General features: G+C 40.5%; 1 protein-coding gene across 1 annotated transcript in view; it reads left to right on the forward strand.

Annotated features, from left to right (window-relative positions):
* The window catches only part of PDE1C (phosphodiesterase 1C, calmodulin-dependent 70kDa), a 332,028-nt gene that overhangs the window by 306,872 nt on the left and 2,023 nt on the right, over positions 1 to 23,133 (forward strand). Inside the window, exon 18 of the mRNA XM_010829092.1 lies at positions 5,172 to 5,240. Coding sequence (XP_010827394.1) covers positions 5,172 to 5,240 — 69 coding nt within the window. The remainder of the gene's footprint in view (positions 1 to 5,171; positions 5,241 to 23,133) is intronic.

Consider the following 23,133-nt stretch of genomic DNA (forward strand, 5'->3'; position numbering starts at 1 on the left):
GAGGTTATTGATATTTCTCCCTTGTGCTTCTTCCAGCCCAGCATTTCTCATGATGTACTCTGCATAGAAGTTAAATAAGCAGGGGGACAATATACAGCCTTGACATACTCCTTTTCCTATTTGGAACCAGTCTGTTGTTCCATGTCCAGTTCTAACTGTTGCTTCCTGACCTGCATATAGGTTTCTCAAGAGGCAGTTCAGGTGGTCTGGTATTCCCATCTCTTGAAGAATTTTCCACAGTTTATGGTGATCCACACAGTCAAAGGTTTTGGCATAGTCAATAAAGCAGAAATAGATATTTTTCTGGAACTCTCTTGCTTTTTCAATGATCCAGCAGATGTTGGCAATTTGATCTCTGGTTCCTCTGCCTTTTCTAAAACCAGCTTTAACATCTGAAAGTTCACAGTTCACGTATTGCTGAAGCCTGGCTTGGAGAATTTTGAGCATTACTTTAGTAGTGTGTGAGATGAGTGCAATTGTGATAGTTTGAGCATTTTTGGCATTGCCTTTCTTTGGGATTGGAATGAAAACTGACCTTTCCAGTCCTGTGGCCACTGCTGAGTTTTCCAAATTTGCTGGCATATTGAGTGCAACACTTTCACAGCATCATCATTTAGGATTTGAAATAGCTCAACAGGAATTCCATCACCTCCACTAGCTTTGTTCATAGTGATGCTTTCTAAGGCCCACTTGACTTCACATCCCAGGATGTCTGACTCTAGGTGAGTGATCACACCATCGTGATTATCTTGGTTGTGAAGATCTTTTTTGTACAGTTGTTCTGTGTATTCTTGCCACCTCTTCTTAATATCTTCTGCTTCTGTTAGGTCCATACCATTTCTGTCCTTTATTGAGCCCACCTTTGCATGAAAATTTCCCTTGGTATCTCTAATTTTCTTGAATAGATCTCTAGTCTTTCCCCTTCTGTTGTTTTCCTCTATTTCTTTGCATTGATCGCTGAGGAAGGCTTTCTTATCTCTCCTTGCTATTCTTTGGAACTCTGCATTCAGATGCTTATATCTTTCCTTTTCTCCTTTGCTTTTCGCTTCTCTTCTTTTCACAACTATTTGTAAGGCCTCCCCAGACAGCCATTTTACTTTTTGGCATTTCTTTTTCATGGGGATGGTCTTGACCCCTGTCTCCTGTACAATGTCATGAACCTCTATCCATAGTTCATCAAGCACTCTATTTATCAGATCTAGTCCCTTAAATCTATTTCTCACTTCCACTGTATAATCATAAGGGATTTGTTAGGTCATACCTGAATGGTCTAGTGTTTTTCCCTGCTTTCTTCAATTTAAGTCTGAATTGGCAATAAGGAGTTCATGATCTGAGCCATAGTCAGCTCCCGGTCTTGTTTTTGCGGACTGTATAGAGCTTCTCCATCTTTGGCTGCAAAGAATAGAATCAATCTGATTTCGGTGTTGACCATCTGGTGATGTCCATGTGTAGAGTCTTCTCTTGTGTTGTTGGAAGAGGGTGTTTGCTATGACCAGTGCATTCTCTTGGCAAAACGCTATTAGCCTTTGCCCTGCTTCATTCCATATTCCAAGGCCAAATTTGCCTGTTACCCCAGGTGTTTCTTGACTTCCCACTTTTGCATTCCAGTCCCCTATAATGAATAGAACATCTTTTTTCGGTGTTAATTCTAAAGGGTCTTGTAGATCTTCATAGAACCGTTCAACTTGAGCTTCTTCAGGATTACTGGTTGGGGCATAGGTTTGGATTACTGTGCTTTGGAATGGTTTGCCTTGGAAATGAACAGAGATCATTCTGTTGTTTTTAAGATTGCATCCAAGTACCGCATTTCAGACTCTTTTGTTGACATGATGGCTACTCCACTTCTTCTAAGGGATTCCTGCCCACAGTAGTAGATATAATGGTCACAGGCTAAACTACAGGGTGGAAATACAGCCCCGCCCACCAGCAGAAAATTGGATTAAAGATTTACTGAGCAGGCCATGCCCACCAGAACAAGGCCTGGTTTTCCCCACAGCCAGTCCTTCCCATCAGCAAGCTTCCACAAGCCTCTCATCCTCATCTATCGGAGGGCAGACAATCACTGGAACACTTGTGATACATTCAGGCTCCCCCGAGAAATGCTGACCCAGTAGTGTTCAGCCAGGCCAGGGAGCCTGGTTTTGTTTCTCTTTTTTGTTAAAATAATGATCCCAGGTTGTTCTTGCTACTGCTAAGTCACTTCAGTCGTGTCCGACTCTGTGCGACCCCATAGATGGCAGCCACCAGGCTCCCCCGTCCCTGGGATTCTCCAGGCAAGAACACTGGAGTGGGTTGCCATTTCCTTCTCCAATGCATGAAAGTGAAAAGTGAAAGTGAAGTCGCTCAGTAGTGTCCAACTCCTAGCGACCCCATGGACTGCAGCCCACCAGGCTCCTCCATCCATGGGATTTTCCAGGCAAGAGTACTGGAGTGGGGTGCCATTGCCTTCTCCACATGTAGGCAAATTTAGGAATTCAGCACTTGAAGGAAACCTGGGTAATGGATTTTTTAAGAAATAGCAAGAGACATGGAGAAAAGTTTCTCTCCGTTTCAACTCTGAAGGATCTTGGCTTAAATTTTGTCCCTCAACATTCAGTAACTTTGTGCAAATTACTTGCACAGGCTTTGTTTCCAAAACTCCATAAATGAGGAATCATTTTATCATCAGAGAATTAGTGTCAGGAAAGACAACTACAACTAATGTACATTTACTTGTCCATAACTAATACGGTGCCTGGCACATGGTGGCTGCCTGATATGTGTCAGTGACCGCTATTAATGACCAAGTGGCCAAATTGTGAATCACAGCTCTGAGTAAAAAACCCTAAACCCTGCCTCCCCTCCTAAAGCAGTCGTTCTTCACTGAGGGCAGTTTTGTTCCTAGAGGACATTTGTCAGGTTCTGGAGGATGTTTTTGATTATTACAACGGGGAGGTGCTGCTCACACTCAGCGATAGAAGCTGGGGATTCTCCTAAACATACTGATCTGCACAGGACAGCCTTCACGATGAAGAGTGACATAACTAAATATCCCTGTGCATCTGTTGAGAAACCCTATCTGACAGGGATAGTGAGACAAGTAAAGCATCCCGTGAGTAGAGGTCTCAACACTTTGAGTCATTGGCTTCCCCACAGTGGAGGCGGGTCCAGTGGGACACAGGTTGTTCCTGGTGGGTCAGGAATGGCTGTGGATCTGCATCCCGGTAGCGCCCTTGATCAGGGCTGTTCTACTATTCGTCACATAGGCTACAGTGTGAGCGGTGCTGCCTGGAGTTGTGCAGTGAGGCTGCCCTACCCTGGACCCCACATACCACTTTGGGTAAATCTATTTACCTCACGTGTTTGAGCACCCCATTTGATGGATGATCATTAGACTCACCTGGAGAACCTGTTGGCCTGCAAACAAGTGGCTCCATTCTCTTGAGGTTTCCTTTCAATGAGTTCAAGAAAGGAAGGACCCTAGCAGCCGTATTTATAAAAAATCACCCAACTCTGACATCAGGGCATCTATGAAACCTGAAAAATGAAGACCTAAAGTTCTGCCGGATGTCACGTCTCTCACCTCATGCAAATTAACAGCTTTTGTGGGTCTGAAGTGTTTGGATTAATGTTGTGTTTTCTATTTTTACTATTATCACTACTAACACTGTTAACACTACTACTGCTGCTGATCATAATCATAATAATTAACTGTAACACGGAATGTCAAGGGTAGTACCCTGTTCTTTAAGACTAAAATGAAACAATCTCAAACACCATCCCTCATGTACATCTTCACATCTTACCAGGCATCCTAGGGTAGTGAAATCTTACTCCTCACCCTGTCCCCAAGTTCCTGCTTCCCCTGATTTCAAGATTAGTCAGTATGTTCTCTAGTTATCTTTACCCATGACTGTATTCACTCAAACTAACACAACCTCCACTCACACCAGGCCTGTGCATGGAAAGTAGACTTTATGGAAAGTTTGCATAGGTTCAGGAAACTTGTTAAAGAAATACCTTGACATTGAATCATGACTCTCCTCTGCCTAAGAATTCTGTCTGCATTTCTGCCAGCTCAGACTCCAGGTATATGCCATGATGCTGGATTCTGGCCTCCAGGCATCTTTGCCCCCTTCTGGAAGGCCAAGTAAAGGAATGAAAAATCAAATAATATTTGCATTTATGGATAAAATATGTATGTATTTAGGTATAAATGTGTATGTGAGTTTTGCGTGTGTATCTTTATGTATAAAATAATATATATGTGTATGTACGTGTATATATAGTTTTATATATATATATACACACACAAAAATGCACACACACATGCAAATATTCTTTTGAAGAATAATTCATCCTTCTATTTGTTTTGCTCTCTCCTTCCTGCTCCCCACCCAGGGCTCTGTCTTTTGATTCCCTTAAGGCCCACTGAGCTGTTAACATGAACCTCTGTTAATCCCTTTCACAATGGGGACATTGTCACCAGCTGTGGGGACCCATAGATCCCACTAACCTCAATTTGCGTGGTCTCCCATAATTCCTGAGCACTCACACACACCTCTAGCCTTTGTTTCTCACCAGGACACTTTGATTAGTTGTTATTTCCCTCGTTTTGCAAATGAAGCCTTCATCTTCACAGCTCTTAAGAGGCTTCAGAGAAGTCAAGTCTGTTGCTGGAGATCCAATAGGGAGTAAAGGCTAGAGGGACAAAGCAGAGACAAACCCCTGACTCCTTACTTCTAAATCCAAAACTTTCCTTCTCATAGCAACAGTTCTCCACTCTGGATGCACATTAGCATCACCTGGGCTAGGCTTTAAAAATCTGGATGCTGGAGCTCCGGCTCAGTACAGTGAACACAGAATCTCTGGGGGTGGCGCTCAGGCAGCTGCACGTTTAGAATGCTCTCCTGATAATCCTAAAGTGCATGCCTGCTCAGAGGTGTGTTGGTCCTTAACAGACCAATCTGGAGAATGAGATCCGTCAGAAGCACAAAGATAAACGCTGTGCTCCTGGTTTTTCTGGATCATGGAATATGCCCTGTTCCCATAACCTCACTCAACCTTCTTCTAAATGTTGTTTTCAGACCCAAACTTTTAGATCATTTGATAAAGTTACAGATGAGCGTTTACTGGTCTGAAAAGTCTGTCCACAATCCTATTCTTTCTTATCCTCTTTTTCCTCTTTATAGGCACAAAGAAGCATTCTCAGGGCTCACCTGCCCCAAGCACTAGCTCCACGAGTCGCCTTACCTTGCCAGGTGGGTAAACGGCATTGTGTCATAATCTTAGGTAATCACAGACATCAGAAAGAACTGTTTCTTCATGAGTTGAGTTTAGCAGTTGATAAGGGGACAATCTGGCCCCTTGTGTATCCAGTCGACCCTGTGTTAGTAGAGGTCTTTGTCTCTGTCATCCTCATTGTAATGCTCTTCCAAAAATGGACATCATATTCATAGTTGGTCTACAGTCTCCTGCTCACAGATGGAAAGAGCAGAATTGTGATCTTCCTTAATGTTCATCTGGACATGCTGTACAAGTGTTTCTTTGAGAGGCAGATGGTGCTAGGGGAGGAGTGTGAACCTTTGGTGAGAGAGACAGACCTGGGTTCAAATCTCAGCCTTATTTCCTCCCTTTTAAAGTTCACCATTATATCATAAGCTTTCTCCCAGGTTATTAAATATTTTTAAAATATTTAAGTGGTTGACTAACATTTCATATGATGATACTATAATTTATTTGTATACTGTATCCATGGGTAATTGGGTCCAGGACCCCACTCAGATGTCAGGATCCATGGATGCTCAAGTCACCTACAGTTAACCCTCTGTATCTGCAGGTTGCACATCTGTAGATAAAAGGACCAACTGTATTCATCAATAATCTGGCATTTATATAACTTGCTTTTTTATCATTAATAACTTTACATTCTGATATAGAAATCTTCTTCTGAATCGGCAAGTATGGATTTAGGGCAGATTCCTGTATGTAGAATTACTGACTCAAAGAGTATGTATGTATTTAGGTTCTTGACCATTATTGTCAATATGACTTCCAGAAAGGTAGTATTATTTTGTACTTTTAGCAGTATTTGACCTTTCAATGTGCTCTTGCTAATACTAACATTAGTACTTCATTAATTTGATAAGAAAAATTATATCCATATTGTGTTTGCATTATTTCATCTTTTAAAAAACTGTTTTCTAATATTAATGTATCTTTTATGTTGCTTCTTTGGGGAATTGCTGTACTTCATCCATTCGTAGAAGGAAAGTACCTTGCATTTTAGCTCCTCGGAAATAGGAATCTTTTGCAATGTTTGGCATGTTACAATTGAATTAGCAGCACTTTTTCTTGGTTGTACATGAAATAATAGTTCACTTTACAATCGGTGGCAGCTTAGATTAAGTATAATCTATATCTGTTTGCTTTTTCAACCTCTGCCATGTCCGCAACCCCGTCCAACAACTGAAACTCAGTGTCCACTGAGTAGCCCTTGAACTTTCTTGCCTTTGTCACTCTGCCTGTAACACTCTTTAGGCTTTTCTTCCCTGGCTAATTTCTTTTTGCAGTCTCTCCAAATCATCTAGGTAGACTTAGTGCTGATTTATAATGATTTGCTTATTAGTCCTTTAACCATTAATCGGTGGCTTTTTCAAGGGTGAGGACAGCCTTATTCCTTTATGTCCCAGTGCCCACTCAGACGACAAGCATATATTGTGTGCTCATTAATGCTTAGGAGGCTGGGTGCACTGTTGTATGAGTGAGCATTATCCAGTTTAATTTATGAATAGATAGAAAGCAACCGTCCCCTAAAGAAGGCTCATCTTGGTGTTTGGATTGATATAAACTAAACTAACGTACAGCTATACGACTATACTGACTGCTTTTTAGTATTGAGTATTAGTATTGAATAGACCCTGCTCTGTAGTCTCTGGAAGTCCATTTCATCATGTTCCTATTTGTGGTTATTGTGCTGTTAGAATTATAGTAATTAGGAGGCAAACAGCTCTAACCCCAACAACTTCAGCGTGTGGTGATGGTGTTTGTTCTTCTTTGTAAAATCGTAATATTCCTGGGTCAGGTGGGATCTCTAATGTCATCCTGGACCCCTGTGAGAACAGGCAGAGCTGACCTGGTTCCCATCTGTTGAATGGGGACCTATTGCTGGCCTGCTGGGTTTCTGAGACCTCTGAGTCAGAGGCTCGGGCACCTTGTCTTTGGCTTTAGTTTGGCAATCTAAAGTGGTCCCAATTTGGGTGTTGGGCTCAGAGTTCATGGTTTCTTTAGCAGATACCCTCTACCTCACTTTTATCAATGATCAGCCCACTGTTTCTCCTTCCAGTCTCACCAACGTCATGTATTACCTCCCACAATGCAAATATATCTTTACAAGCTCTTGGTACAGGCTGTCAAGCAACTTAAAATATCATGTTTTAGGATACTCAAAGAGCCAAGTGGAGGAATAAAAATCTTTAAAAACAATAAAGTAAAAGTGTGTTGAAACCAAATAAGAACAGAGATATGCAAAAGAAGCAATCTAAAATATGAGATTTAAAGAAGCAAATAAACATGAAGGCATTCACATTTTTAAAAATAAACACAGTTAATAGAATAAACTGAAGGTAAAATACAGTTGGAAAGAGAATTAATGTTGGAACATAGTCCTGAGGACTTTATGCTAAACACATTGTAGAGATGGAATCATAATTTTAAAAAAGAGCTTGAACCATAAAACTCTTAGAGGACATCTTTATAAACTTGAGTTAGGCAATGGTTTCTTAGATACGATTCTTAAAATGTAAGCAATCAAAGAATAATTGATAATACAACTTCATTAAAATTAAAAACATTACATTATCAAGAAAATATACTGAATGAAAGAAAATATTTGTAAACCATATATCTGATAAGGATTTAGTATCCAGAATATGTAAAGAATTCTTACAATGCAACAGTAAAAAGATAAACAGGATAATTAAAACTGGGCAAAAGAGTTGAAGAAACATTTCTCCAAACAAGATATACAAATGGAATGTGAAAAGATACTCAACATCATCAGTCAGTACAGAAATGCAAATCAAAACCACAATGAGATACCACTTCACCTGCCCTAGAAGGGCAAGAGTTTAAAAGTTGGATAATAACACTTGTTGATAATGACGTGGAGAAAGTACCATCATACATTGCTGCCAGGAATGCAAAATGGTGCAACTCAACTATTTGGGGAACTAGGGTGACAATTCCTTAAAATGTTAGTCTTAGAGTAACCATAAGACCCAACAGTTTCTCTCCTAAGTATGTTCCTAAGAGAACTGAAAACATATGTTCATACAGAAACTTGTCCACAAATATTCATAGTAATGTTACTCATAATAGCCAAAGAGTGGAGACAATTTAAATGTCCACTGACTGATGAATATGTTAACAAAATGTGGTATATCCATACAATAAATTATTATTTGACATGCTAAAGGAAGAAAGTGTTGATACATTTTACATCTTGGATGAACCTTGAAAACAACTTGCTAAGTGAAAGGTACGATTCCATTTTTTTGAAATACAAAGAAGACACAAATGGCCACATACTGTAAGATTCCATTTATGTGACATGGGAAGAATAGACAAATCGATAGAGACAGAACATAGACTAGTGGTTGCTGTGTGTGTGTTAGTCGCTCAGTCATGTCCAACTCTTTGCAACCGTATGGACTGTAGCCCACCAGGCTCCTCTGTCTATGGAACTCTCCAGGCAAGAATACTGGAGTAGGTAGCTGTTCCCTTCTCCAGGGGATCTTCCCAACCCAGGGACTGAACTCAGGTCTCCCTGTTTGCAGGCTGATTCTTTACCATCTGAGCTACCAGGGAAGTCCAGTGGTTGCTAGAGGCTGGCAGAGAGAATAATGGAGAGTGAATTCTCATGGGCATGGGATTTTTTAATTGGTGAATAAAAAACCCACTCCAGTGTTCTTGCCTGGAGAATCCCAGGGACGGAGGAGCCTGGTAGGCTGCCGTCTATGGGGTTGCACAGAGTCGAACATGACTGAAGCGACTTAGCAGCAGCAGCAGCAAAATGTTTTATAATTAAGTATTGGTGATGATTGCAAAACCTTGTGAACATAATAAAAAGCACTGAACTGTATACTTAAAATGATGAATTATATGGTATGTGAATTTTATCTCAGTTTTAAAAATGAAAGAGCATCGAATATGGGTAAACAGCTCTAAAGGCTCAAATTCTTAGACAAGAAATGCACCTCACTTGCCATACATAGGTAAAACCAAATCCATACCTAAATGCATTGTGTGAGATTGTTCCAAATTATGTCAAGTGTGAGAAAATCTTAAATGCTGTGAGAAGCTGGTTATGTTCAAGGGAGCTGTAAGCAGGTTACCTATAATAAAATTGCAACCAGCTGACAGCAACAGTAGATGCCAGAAGACAATGAAGATATATCTTTCATATGCTTAGGGGAAATCAAGCATTATATAATAACTAAATTATTAGTTATGAATGAAGGCAATGTAAAAACATTTTAGGTATACAATGGCATAATTTACCACTCACAGACCTCACTAAAGAAGTATTAAGAGATATTCTTCAAGAAGAAAAGTAAATCCAAAAGCAAAGTGTAAGAGACAGGAATTAATGGTGAACATACAAGTAAATAAAGCAAGTTGTATATGTAACTAGTCACCATAAACATAATGTCCATTTTTGGTGTTAAAATAGGGAACAGAAATGGTAGAAGATAGAGGAGTTACTTAAGAGGGAGTTACAGAATGCTAAGATCTAATCTGTCCTTGGACAGAGCATGTAATTGTATAACTTTTTTGATGATCCACAAAGGATCATCAATAAAATAATAGAAGTATAACTTACAGCATCTAAATCAGCAAATAAACACCAAAGAAAGGGAGCATAGAAAATGTATCTACTTAATACGACCCCATGGACTGTAGCCCACCAGGCTCCTCCGTCCATGGGATTCTCCAGGCAAGAGTGCTGGAGTGGGGTGCCATTGCCTTCTCCAATAGAAGGCAGAAGAGAAAATAAAAGAAGCAAGGAATAAAGAATGATTTTAAAACTAGATAGTAGAATCAAGTCCAAAACCAAAACAAAATTAGATAGTGGAATCAAGTCCAAAAATATCAGTAATTGTCCATTAACAGAGGAATGGATAAAGAAGATGTGGTACATATATATATTGGAATATTAGTTACAAAAAGGAATGAAACTGTGCCATTTGCAGAGACATGGATGGACCTAGAGATTGTAGTACGGAGTGAAGTAAATCAGAAAGAGAAAAACAGATACCGTTTAATATCACTTATATGTAAAATCTAGAAAAACAATATGAGTGAACTTATTTGCAAAGCAGAAGTAGAGAAAAAAATGTACGGATACCAAGGGGGGAGGAGGGGAGGGATGAATTAGGAGACTGGGACATATATACACTACCATGTATAAAATCCATAACTAGTGAGAACCTGCTGTATAGCACAGGGAACTCTACTCAATTCTCTGTGGTGACCTAAATGGATAGGAAATCCAAAAAGGAGTGGATATGCGTATATATATGACAGATTCATTTTTCTGCACAGCAGAAACTAACACAACATTGTAAAACAACTATACTCCAGTAAAAATTAATTTAAAATATCACTAATAACAATAATTTCAAATGGCTTAAACTCTGATACTAAAATACAGAAAACAAAATCAAGCCCTATCCTGCTTTAAGAGGCATATTTTAAAGAAAAACTCCAAGAAAGTTTGCTGATGTGTGGCAAAAGAAATTCCATGCGAAATATAAGGCTAGTTCTTCGAAAAACGTCCATTTTAACATCTGTGCAACATTCTGTTTTACAAATATGCCACAGAATATTTAATCATTTTTCTTTTGATGGTGGTTTTCCATTTTTTGCTATGACAAACAAGGCTCAACATAATGATGGGCAAGAAAAAGAAGTTCCAATAAGATTTATACCATCTAATACAATTTACATTATCTTTTAAAACTAGCAAAAAAATTAGATATTTTGTGGATGCATATAAATGCAATCACTAAATGACTATAGGCACTGGAATAATAAAAATCAAATTCTGGATAAGTTTTCTGAGAAAGGGGAGAGAAACATCATGGAAGGGTATGTGAAAGTGTTAGTTGCTCAATCCTGTCCCAAAGGACTGTAGCCTGCCAGGCTCCTCCGTCCATTGAATTATCCAGGCAAGAATACAGGAATAGGTTACCATTCCCTTCTCCAGGGGATCTTCCTGACCCAGGGATCGAACCCGGATCTTCTGCATTGTAGGTGGACTCCTTACCATCTGAGCCACCAAGGAAGCCCCCATGGAAGGGTATATTAGTTATTTAACTCCACCTTTTTATTTAATCTCTTTAAACAAATATTTGAACAAATATTCAAGATGTTCGGAGAAGGCAATGGCACCCCACTCCAGTACTCTCACCTGGAAAATCCCATGGGCAGAGGAGCCTGGTAGGCTGCAGTCCATGGGGTCGCGAAGAGTTGGGCATGACTGAGCAACTTCACTTTCACTTTTCACTTTCATGCATTGGAGAAGGAAATGGCAACCCACTCCAGTATTCTTGCCTGGAGAATCCCAGGGACAGGGGAGCCTGGTGGGTTGCCGTCTATGGGGTCGTATAGAGTTGGACACGACTGAAACGACTTAGCAGCAGCATGCAAGATGTTAAGATTTTATTAAACTGTATTTAGAGAGTACGTAAGTGTTCATTTTATTATTAATCCTACTTTTCTATATGCTCAAATAGTGTATATTAAAGAATTTCTTAAGTGAAAAATCTGTGACTGTCTTCCAAGACAGTTTTGTCGGTCACGTGCTTCAATCCTGAAGCCACCAGGTGCCACTTCATTAAAGAACTGCTTGTGTGGTTGCTGAAATTAAGAAAGCTTCCTCCTGAAATGCCAGCACCAGGAAACTGCTCTGGGGACATCACCTGGATTCCTTGCACATCTATAGCAAAATGACTCTTCTTTGGTAAAGGAATAGCACCTGCAGCCAAGTTTTTCTAGTGCCAACTTCAACTGTACCCCATGAGGTTTATGAACCCCGTCAAGCCCCATGGGTGGGCCATAAGTGATGGAGAGCTGAGCAAATGTTGGCTCTCACTGGAGGAGTGGCCCAGAGCTTCACTTCCAGTCATGACTGCTAAGGATGGAGTCTAGTCATTGGCTTCTAAGCAGATGCCCCCGGGAGCCTCGGTCACATCACTTTCCTGAAGTGATCCTTAGATGGACAGGTACAGTACCATAATCATCCAGGGATGCAGATAGCCGATTGCTCCTGTGTATGCAGCTGCTGGCTTGCACGGTAGTGTTGACAATAGATGTGGCTCTGCTTCTAATCTCTGTTGCCTGATGTAGAAAGAGTTTGTGTGTTGAGATGCCAACTGGCTTGCAATGACATTGTTATGTGTCCTGTTCTAGGGGACTATGGATAAAATGTCCAGCCAGAGGATTCTTCAGAAGAGAACTGACCAGCCTTGAGGTCTGAAGACATTTTAGGAAGCTTATGTGGTTTTTTAAAAAAACAAACTATTATGTGTATTGTAAGTTATTGAGTGATGAACTTCAAAAATGGTAATTTCTTATCTTACTTAATACAGGTTTTTAACAATAAATACTTTGATACGTATTGCACATCTATCAAATATCAGGGACAGTGGTAGGTTCCTCACACATATTATCCCATTTAATCCTCACAACAACCTCTAAGGAAGATACTATTATGTCCATTTCACAAATTAGTAAACTGAGGCGTACTCAGATAAACAGCTTGCCCAAAGTTAGCAGAGTTTCACTTTCAGGGGTAAAAGCTGATGTCAGTCCACATTGGAATGGTCTTTCTTTCATGCCTATATTCTGCCTGGGATTAGATCAGTTATGTATGTACCCATTTCAAGCACAATTTTGGGGTGTGCAGGGGCCCTGAAAAATGAAAATGTTAGTCACTCAGTCATGTCTGAATCTTTGCAGCCCCATGGACAGTAGCCCACCGAGTGCTCTGTCTATGAAATCCCTCTGCATTGTCTTAACTTTAAGTGAAGATTCCCCCAAGTGGTCTCTTTGCAATTGCCTTTTACCTTGAGCTCCATTTAAGGGAAACCAGTTGCCATTCTTACTATGGAGTAGAGCAAAGCATATTTGTTATGTGGTGATTTAGCATTTCAGAGCTCTAGAACCCTAAAGAAATGTCAGGCTTCTTCTGACAGAGGTCATTGTTGGTATGAGCAAAGGACAGAGATTTAGCCTTATACTCCCCATCTTCAGATGCACACGTAGAAAAATACACAAGCTAATGAAAAAAAAAAATCAAGCAAAAAACTTAGAAATATTTAACTTCCTAAATATTTCTTTCCTTTGAAAGAGCATGCCTCAAGTGCTTCGTGCTCTCCAGGGCAAATAAAATGAAAACAAAGAACTCAATTAAAAATGATCGTCTCTTTGAAGGAGGACTTTCTTATTCTTTTTTATTAATTTAAATATTATTTTTATTAAATTAAACCATTAATCATTAAATCACGAAGTTGCAAGGCATTTAATAGCTAGCAATTGTTGGAATAAGGAAAGATCTTATTTTCCAGCCTTTCCTGATTGCTTCCCCTCTTTCACCTAGCTGTCAGAGGGGCTTGAAAATTGTGCCTCGGGCTCTCCAGACTATGGGAAGACCTGTAGAAATGCACTGAGATTGTAGCATTGGTGTAAAGCAAAAGCGCTCAGATCCAAACTTGAACTTTCAAAGGAAAGGAACTTGCTGACATTCTTCTTTGAGCAAACGTGGGCAGCAAATCTAGGTATCAAGGCATTGCTGATGCAAAGGATAAATATTAGGCTGTCTAGATTTTACTCAGCTTTGCCAGTGGGTGTGTGTTTTAAGTGATTCACCACTTCTGTAGTAAATGGGAGCTTTATGAAGGTTAGTGAGTGTGATGCCAAATAGTTTCTTCAATCATTAAATATTTTTCAGCACCAACTGTTAGCAGTACTGGGGTTATGTTCTGGGGATGCAAATGTGTATAACACCCTATCTCATCTTCATGAAATTTAAGCGAGGATCAGTGATCTATGGAATGAAGCATAAGGAAGAGGAATCCCAAAGACCAGGGAGACAGTGGTCCAAGAATGACTTCCAGTGAACGTGACTCAGAATTATCATGGCTTAGCAAAATAAATGCAGAGTCTTAAGACTCAAGAGTCATTTGCTGTCATTTTCCTAATTCCATCAAGATTAGTGTTCTAGACTGAAGCTTCTTCCATCCTGGTTGAGTATCTAGGCCACACTTCGAATCTGGGAGCTCCAGGATTCTACACTTATGGTTGGGCATTGCCCAAAACAATTGAATGAACCTCTTTATTTGTACATCGTATAAATAGTTTAGAACATGGGCTGGATGTTTCTGCTTTGCTTAAAATGGCACTAGGTTTCAGCAAAGTGTTTCCCTCAGGTAGCTGAATGGGGGAAAAAAAAATATATATATATATATATATTTCTTTTTTTTCCACAAATGCCCATTTTGGATAATTAGCCTTTTGTGAATCACAGTGGTGTATTCTCTGCCAAATGTTCACAAATAAATTTATTAAGTTAATCTCTTCATTGTGTGCTGAGGTTTTTCAAGTAGTAAAATCCATTTGTGCAGGGAATTACATGACTTTTCTATACTGTAATAAGAAATCCACCAGGGAAGCCACCACTTAAAGGCTCCCAATGGTGACCTTTCATCTCCTGTGCTATGTAATAATGGTAGCCACATACCAAGCACCTAGGATATACTGGCACTCTGTGAGGTTGCAAGGTACCCTACATACATTATCTAAGTTATAGTCGCTTTAAAGTCTCCCTGCAACCATGCCAAGAAGTTACCATTTCCCCCATTTTCTAGAAAACAAAAATCCTGAATCCCAAAACAGATTATCTCCTTAGGATCTCACAGCTGGTAATAGCTTAGCCCAGTTCTGTGACACCCCAAACCCATGCCTCTCTCACAAATACTGCATTACCTCTCCCCAAAGTAGATCTTCATGGGTTCGATTCTTGTGACAGATTTTAGCACATGGGCAAGGGTTGGCCACTCTTATATGTGATGACCAGACCCCGTTAACTGCCAAAGGGAAAGTCACTCAGTTGTGTCCGACTCTTTGCGACCCCATGAACTATACAGTCCATGGAATTCTCCAGGCCAGAATTCCTGGAGTGGGTAGCCTTTCCCTTCTCCAGGGGATCTTCCCAACCCAGGAATCTAACCCAGGTCTCCCATATTGCAGGTAGATTCTTTACCAGCTGAGCCACCAGGGAAGCCCAAGAATACTGCATTGGGTAGCCTATCCCTTCTCCAGTGGATCTTCCCCACCCAGGAATCGAACCGGGGTCTCCTGCCTTGCAGGTGGATTCTTTACCAATTGAGCTATCAGGGAAGCCCCCGTTAGCCACCCCAAGCAGCCCTCAAAACTTAAGTACAAGCTGACTTATTCTCAAAATAAAAGTCCCTGAGACAAGTGTTTCTCAATCTGGCTATGAGTTAGAATCACTGGGTATCACAAACATACTGATGCATGGGCTTCACCTTAGCACAGCAGATTACTTCTGAGACTCTTGGCGGCTGGGCTTAGGAATCGGTTAATCTGAAGCTCTCCAGGTGATCTGATGGGCATCCAGGGTTGAGAACTGTGGGAGGAAGCAAACAGCTTCAGGTTGGATGAAGGGCAACACAACTAGATGATTTATCTTTCCTCTGTGTATTTCATGTGTTTTTCAGAGGATCTAAAAATGCAGGTTCGGTTGTTTGGTTCAGGCAGTGTCAACTGGGCTTTTTCTGACTAGCTTCTCTGACAGCAGGCTTCCTATCTCCTGTGCTCCTGGCTTTGTGAGTTTCAGATATAGAAATAGTAGTTAGTATTCTCATTTTCTTGAGGAAAAGTCCTTGGAGAGCCAGAGTCTTTTCTGACATAGATGTAGGGTTTAATTATTCTAATTTTAATATAAACTATACTTTGAAGAGTTTAGGAATAGACCCTCACCTTAGACAACACTACATCTAATGTGCATGGTTTAAGAGTAATTTTCCGGTTGGGTTCATGTTCTAAGAGTGTATTTCTACAAAAAGAAAGGACATCCATGAGCCTGGCCTTCATATTACTGCTTTCATGTCTTGAGGAGACAAAGGAATTACTCTAACCGGGGGAGTATGCTGTTACTGAGTTTTCCTGACAAGTGCAAACCTTCCAGATAATTCCTGAAACGTAGGATCTTCCTCTGAGGAAAAGGATGGAAGCTGATGCTGGGTGAGCACCTACTCTGTGTCTGTGCTGTGTTGGCTGTCTCTCACGTGTTGGTTTCTTGTCATTCTCACCCTGGCCTCTGCAGTGAGTGTTACTGTCTCTGTATTTTTATAATGGAAAACTGAAATTATACATCCCAGTCATATGGGGGCAGAGACAGAACGGAATCTGACCCTCCTTCCAAGGATGGGGGAGGGTGACCACAAATGAGAGAAGGGATGTAAGGACACTGAAAGGTGCAGAAGACAGGCCATGCTACCGGGCTCCTTAAACAGCAAAGCCCCAGCTTCACAAAAAGTGAACTTTCATTTTCAAAACTGTCTGCTGGGAAGCCTAAGTATTGAACAAGGACCAAATCTCCTGCTCTGGTGAAACAAATGAACATCTTCCACCTTCCCTTTAAGGAAAAGACCAGCTATGAAAACCAATTCAGCCACACCACTAGTTTTAAAAGATGTGTTTCTGCCTCTGGAATTGGGATGAACCCATCTTGATTCTGCGCTCCATGGAGCTGATGTTAGCAGTGAGAGGAGGCTTTTGGCTAATTGTATGTGTTCCCACGAGCTCATCTTCAGAATGCAGTTAATTCATACCAGGCAAGCCAGTGTGGTTGCCTCGATCAGAATCTGGCATGAGTCAGGTTTGGAATGTAGATGCTCTGACAAGATGTCCTGAAAGGAAGCTAGAAAGAGTCCAGAGGGAAGACAAATCTGGAGCCAGGACTGATATCAGGCTGATTCTCTGGGAAGGACAGGAGGAGTGAGCAGCCCCTTTCCACCAGCCTGAGATCACGGATGGCAGTGCCCGGCCCAGAGTCCTTTAGAAGCTCCGTTCGCTCTGGATTTAGTCTCCCCTTACCCACCAGCAGTTCCCTCAGATTCAGTCACTGTCACTATAATAATAATAATAATGATAAAAGTTGCCCTTCACTGAAGGCCTTCTTTTGTGCCAGACACCGTGATAATCTTTCACATGCCACATCTTGCTGAGTCCTTCCAAGGAGCCCTGTTCGGTGTATAATGTTGTTATTCATAGGGAAAAAGGGAGGCTTCCAGAGGGGAAGTGTTTGCCCCAAATCAAATAGCTGGGGGAGATAAAGGAGGCTTTAAAACCAGGTCTCTCTACATCAAATCTCCCACTGTTACTCTCATCCCTTAGTCAGACCCCAGGAACATACTCTTTGGTCTTACTCTTTGCTTTTCCAAGTTTTCAATGTGTTTAGAAAAGATTGCTGACTCTGAATGTTGGCTCTTCTACATGTGGACTTCCTCACAGTTCTCAAGTGATAACATCAAAGTTGTTTTTCCCAACAAAAAGAACCTTTTTATTTTTTCATTTCTCAGAGCTTTTTCTTCATGATAGACCCAACAGGAAGAAAAACCTATGCCAGTAGGAGAGAAAAAAAAAAAGCACAATTTTGATCACAATTGGGATCACATCTCACAATCCATCAGATCATCCATACTAGAGAGAACCTTACCAGTGTAGAATACATGGCAAGGCTTTTAGGTATCCCCTGTATCTCAGTGTTCACCAAATACTTTATACTTAGAAATGCAAATTTTATGGCAGTTGTGACAATTACTGCTCACTCTTTAGGTATCTAAGAACATATATCCTGGAGATAAACCACTAATACAATATTTGTGCAAAGTTATTGTGAAGAAACTTGAGTCAAAAGAACCAGGAAAGTATGCATGTGTATCTGTTTCATCATTGATTGCTGCCATTTCTGTTGTACCATTGTTTTCTTCAGAATGTATCGTAAGTCTTGTGCTCTAATAAAATTTGTGTAATTTCACACAAGTAGCTTTAAATGCTGCAAAAAGGATTCCTTCCCAAACAGGCAGTTTGTTGTGATCAGACTATAGCAAGAGCCCTAGCCAGCTGTTTACGGTTTACAGAACACTTGCAATGTCCAAAATATTGTTGGTGTTGTTTGCTTTGTGAAGATGCGGGAGGGGAAGATTGGTGAGACTAAAACAGTTTGCAAACTCCTGCACCATGAAATTTTCTGAAGAGCTAACTCCTGAGGCCTCAGCCTAACACCCAGCCCCAGTAGATTCTGCTTTTGTGGGTCTGGGGTACCCAGGACTTTTTCAAATTAATTTTTATCAGAGTATAGTTTCTTTACAATGTTGCACTAGTCTACTGTACAGCAAAATGAATCAGCCATACCCATACATGTATCCCCTCCCTTTTGGATTTCCTTCCCATTCAGGTCACCACAGTGCGTTAAGTAGAGTGCCCGGTGCTATACAGTATGTTCTCATTCAGTTCAGTTCAGTCGCTCAGTCATGTCTGACTCTTTACGACCCCGTGGACTGCAGCACACCAGGCTTCCTTGTCTATCACCAACTCCTGGAACTTGCTCAAACTCATATCCATCAGGTTGGTGATGCCATCCAACCATCTCATCCTCTGTTGGCCCCTTTTCCTCCCGCCTTCAATCTTTCCCAGCATAGGGGTCTTTTCCAATGAGTTAGTTCTTCGCATCACGTGGCCAAAGTACTGGAGTTTCAGCTTCAGCATCAGTCCTTTCAAGGAACACTCAAGACTGATTTCCTTTAGGATTAACTGATTTGATTTCCTTGCAGTCTAAGGGACTCTCAAGAGTCTTCTCCAGCACCGCAGTTCAAAAACATCAGTTCTTTGGCACTCAGCTTTCTTTATAGTCCAACTCTCACATCCATACATGACTACTGGAAAAACCATAGCTTTGACTAGATGGACCTTGGTCTCCCTGTTGGCTCAGCAGTAAAGAATCTGCCAGTCTATGCAGGAGACATGGATTCAATCCTTGGGTCAGGTAGCCTCCTTGGAGGAAGAAATGGCAACCCACTCCAGTATTCTTATCATGGAAAGAGGGCCCTGGTGGCCTATAGTCCATGGGGGTTGCAAAAGAGTCAGACACAACTGAGTGACTAAACAACAACAAATCAATTGTATATATGTATCAATCCCAATCTCCCAATTCCTCCCTTCCCTTCTTTCCCTTTGATACACATACATTTATCTCTACATCTGTATCTCTGTTTCTGTTTTGCAAATAAGGTTATCTATACCATTTTTCTAGATTCCACATATATGTGTTAATATGTGATGTTTGTTTTTCTCTTTCTGACTTACTCTACTCTGCATGCCACTCTCTAGGTCCATCCACGTCTCCACAAATGACCCAGTTTCATTTCTTTTTATGGCTAAGTAATATTCCATTGTATATATGTACCACATATTCTTTATCCATTCCTCTGTTGAGGTACATTTAGGTTGCTTCCATATATACTCAAGATTTTTAAAAGCTCCCCAGGTGGTTGTCGTATGCAGTTGAGGGGTGAGAACCACCAAGTTAAAATTTTCATTCAAGACTGTGGGGCTCCCCTAACTTGAAAGCTTGTCTCCCATGCTCAGACTTCTGGAATAGCTGTTAGCCTCCCAACCCTGCATAGCTGAGGGAAGAGACAAAAGCAACTATTATTTAAGAGATTTTTAGCCATGATCTTTATGCAATTCCTTCCTGAGCCGTTACCACACAAATTGTATTAATGGGGTGTGATTTGCTTTTGCTTTGGGGGAAATATGATTATGGTTACTAATAAGGGTGCTCAGGAATCCTATGTATCACAGATACATACTCGGATATGTTTTAATTTATTACGGTAGTCACTAAAACTCACCCTGAATTTAGGTCTCAGGTTATTTTAAATATTGGAGGTCTGAGTTCAGACCACTTGGCTGTGAACCCAGAATCAAGACTTCTAACATGCGTGTGTAAACTTTTTCTTAAGCTCTTTACACCTCAGTTTCCTCACTCAAAAAGGAGGTGATAATAGTGCCTCCCTCTGGACTGTAGTGAAGATTAAAGGCTGGTTCATATTAAATTCTTTGCATCATGCCTAGTATATGATGTATGTCAGATATATAATTTTATCATCAGAGATCCTGAAATAAAAATCACAGACTCAGTTCTTACATCATTCCATCCTCCATAGAATGAATTTTAACATGTCAATCCCTGGCAATTCAAAACTCATGGATGATTTTTGTGCATTTTTATAAGGACTTTGCATCAAATTTCAGATAGATACCAATAGACATGGATTTCAGAAAAGGAATGTGTGGCAATGGGATTTTGTTCTCCATGTAAAATAGCATTTAAGAGGCAATAAAAGATTATTTTGTACTTTGTTAGTTTTAGTGTATGTGGTGTGTATAAATGAAATTACAAAATGTGTCCAGGTTTTTTTAAGATCATGTAATGGCATTATCTTTGAAAGAGAAGAAAACACATGCTCAACACTTCTGTTTTCTTTTTTTTAAAAGATACCAATATTAGAATTTTTCAGAAGCTAAAAATGAACCAAGTTGCTGTCTTTGGAGGCAGTGCTCTGCAGCAAAGTTTCAGAAATTCTCAAAGTTGCTGCTGCTACCAATGCAGTGGTTCCAAAAGATGACACTGCAGTTGTACGGGACCAAAAACACAGAGTTGAGCTCTAATACAGATTTTGATTTAACCACAGAAATTAGGCTGCACCTAGATTAGATGAGTACTAGCCACCATTCTTTCTGCCTGCTCTCTGTGCAGACAACAGGGCATACTGAATTAATAGAATACATGATATGATAGCAACAGGAATGATGAATTAACAACCCAGTCTTTGTGAAAGAGTGGCATGCTCCTGATAAAGGGGGCTCCTTAGCCTAATGAAATCGAGAAAACCACATGCCATTGGGTGTTCTTAGGGATTCACAACCCATGTCACCTTCAGTTAGGTCTCGGAGAAGTCCTGCCATGAACATACTAGTTTAACCCAGTTCCTTTGACTGAGGAACCCCTTGCTCCCCCAGCAACGCTGACCACATTTACAACTTGATTGAAGGGTACTTGGAGAATCAGTACAGACAAGCAATTCAAAAAACTTCGTTCATATTTCAACATCTGAATCCAACCAACAGCTATATTAATTCAATATATGAATAAATCTCTATCTATTCTCTGAAGAATTCTCTGCGTTAGTTTCCTAAGGGGGGCAGTGGGGGGAGGTAGCTACTGAGCAAAATGGTCTTAGAGACAGACAGAATAAAAGGTTGATGCTGGGAGGGGAAAGGGTGAAAGTCATAGACACTTTGGGAGGAATGAAAAAGAATGAATGAGAATGAAAACACCTTTGCGTTTATGAAAAAATAAGATTTAAACAAATGAGGACTAAAACTCCTAAAAGAGCATCACTTCTATGAAAAACAAACATTGTGTGTAATTGTCAAATAAAGGATGATGTATCAGTTTTTGTCTGGAACCTTTCTTTTCCCAAGCACACTTGAAAGTATTCAGTAATATAGAGAATGACTTTCCCAAGTTCACTGCAGATATTTGCCTTTGTCAAATCTGCATTAGCTAATGAGGTAATTTTCTCCAAGAAAATTGCTCTAGGAGACAACAGCAGACTTTGTGTCCCCAAGAGGGAAAAGGTCCAAATTGCTGATAATCAAGCACATGAAGGGAAGGGGGTTCTGTTCCCAATTTGGTTCTCTGCCTGAGTGGGGAGAGTTTTGGGGTGGGTGAGTGGAGGAAGATTGTAACACTACTGCTTGGGTTCAACTGTGGGAGGCATCCAGTCATTGAAAGGGAAAGGACCGACCCCCACTTCCAGAAATAGCTCAGGAATAGCCAAAAGATGACGAGTCCTTAAGTGGCCACAGCATCACCCCAGAAGAAAGGCCCTCATTAGAATCAAAATGGTGTGCTCATCCCAGGCGCTGCTGTTTTGCCCTGTCATCATATCACATTCCCCTGTAGAGGGGGAAGGCAATCAGTGTGTACAAACAGCACTTATGAATTCTTCTTTTTTCCCACATTTTGAGTGGGGGTGACAGCAGGCATGAGTATTTCCACAGTCTCTGTGGGGAGCCGATCTCTATCAGCGGGTTTGACTATTTGCAGCAGCTCCAGTGGCAAGGAGAGTTTCTGTTCTGACAATCAGAATTCTAGCAAACGGTAAATGTTTCTTCATGCTGAGAAGTGGGAAATCCAATAATACTTTGGCTGGGTTCATGCTGAGTAGTGAAAATAGAATGAATATGGAGAGGGGTTGTGACTTAAAGAGCAGTAAATCAGCTAGCCCAGACGTGTGGGACAATCAGCTTTTAATTCAAGGCCCTCACCTGTTTCTTTTCCATTCTCCAGGGTAACAGGACTCTTTTTATATTTGTTCATAGAGTGTTTTATGCTGCGATCTCTTGTTTACCCCAAGAAACAGAATGAAACTTTCAGAGATCTTTTTAAAATAATCTATTCTGTATATACATTATTATGGCACTACAGGCCCATTTGCTGAAGATCTTAAGTATGTGTTAGTCTAAATTCTAAAGGCAAAGTTGGTGTGGGTAGTATGCAGCTTGTAGTAATATCATCACTTATTATGACTGAACACTTCCTTCTGTAAACAAGTCACAGGTTCCAGAGGGGGTCACTGGAATGAAAGCCCAACGAGGGCAGAGGTTTCTGCCTCTTTTGTTCAAGACACACAGAAAGTGCTCTAAGAAGTTGATGAATGAATACTAATCTCTAGGCTATGAAAAGTATACTCAGCGATGAGTACTCTGAAAGGTCTAGGTCTAAAGCTCAGAGTAAACTCAGTTTTCCCGACTTTCTGTTGTGTATGATTTTATTCAATAGCTCTGATACTTGATTCTATTGAAGAGATTTTTAATAGTATGTTTCCGTTTAAAAGTAGTATGTTTCTTTTAAAAAAAGTTTAGTAATGTGAACACTGAAACTTGATCATCATAGAAAAAATAGAAAATGTATACAACCAAAAAGAAATAAAA

This window comes from Bison bison, unplaced genomic scaffold (genome assembly GCF_000754665.1).
Source record: "Bison bison bison isolate TAMUID 2011002044 unplaced genomic scaffold, Bison_UMD1.0 scf7180017858770, whole genome shotgun sequence".
Lineage (NCBI taxonomy): Eukaryota > Metazoa > Chordata > Mammalia > Artiodactyla > Bovidae > Bison > Bison bison.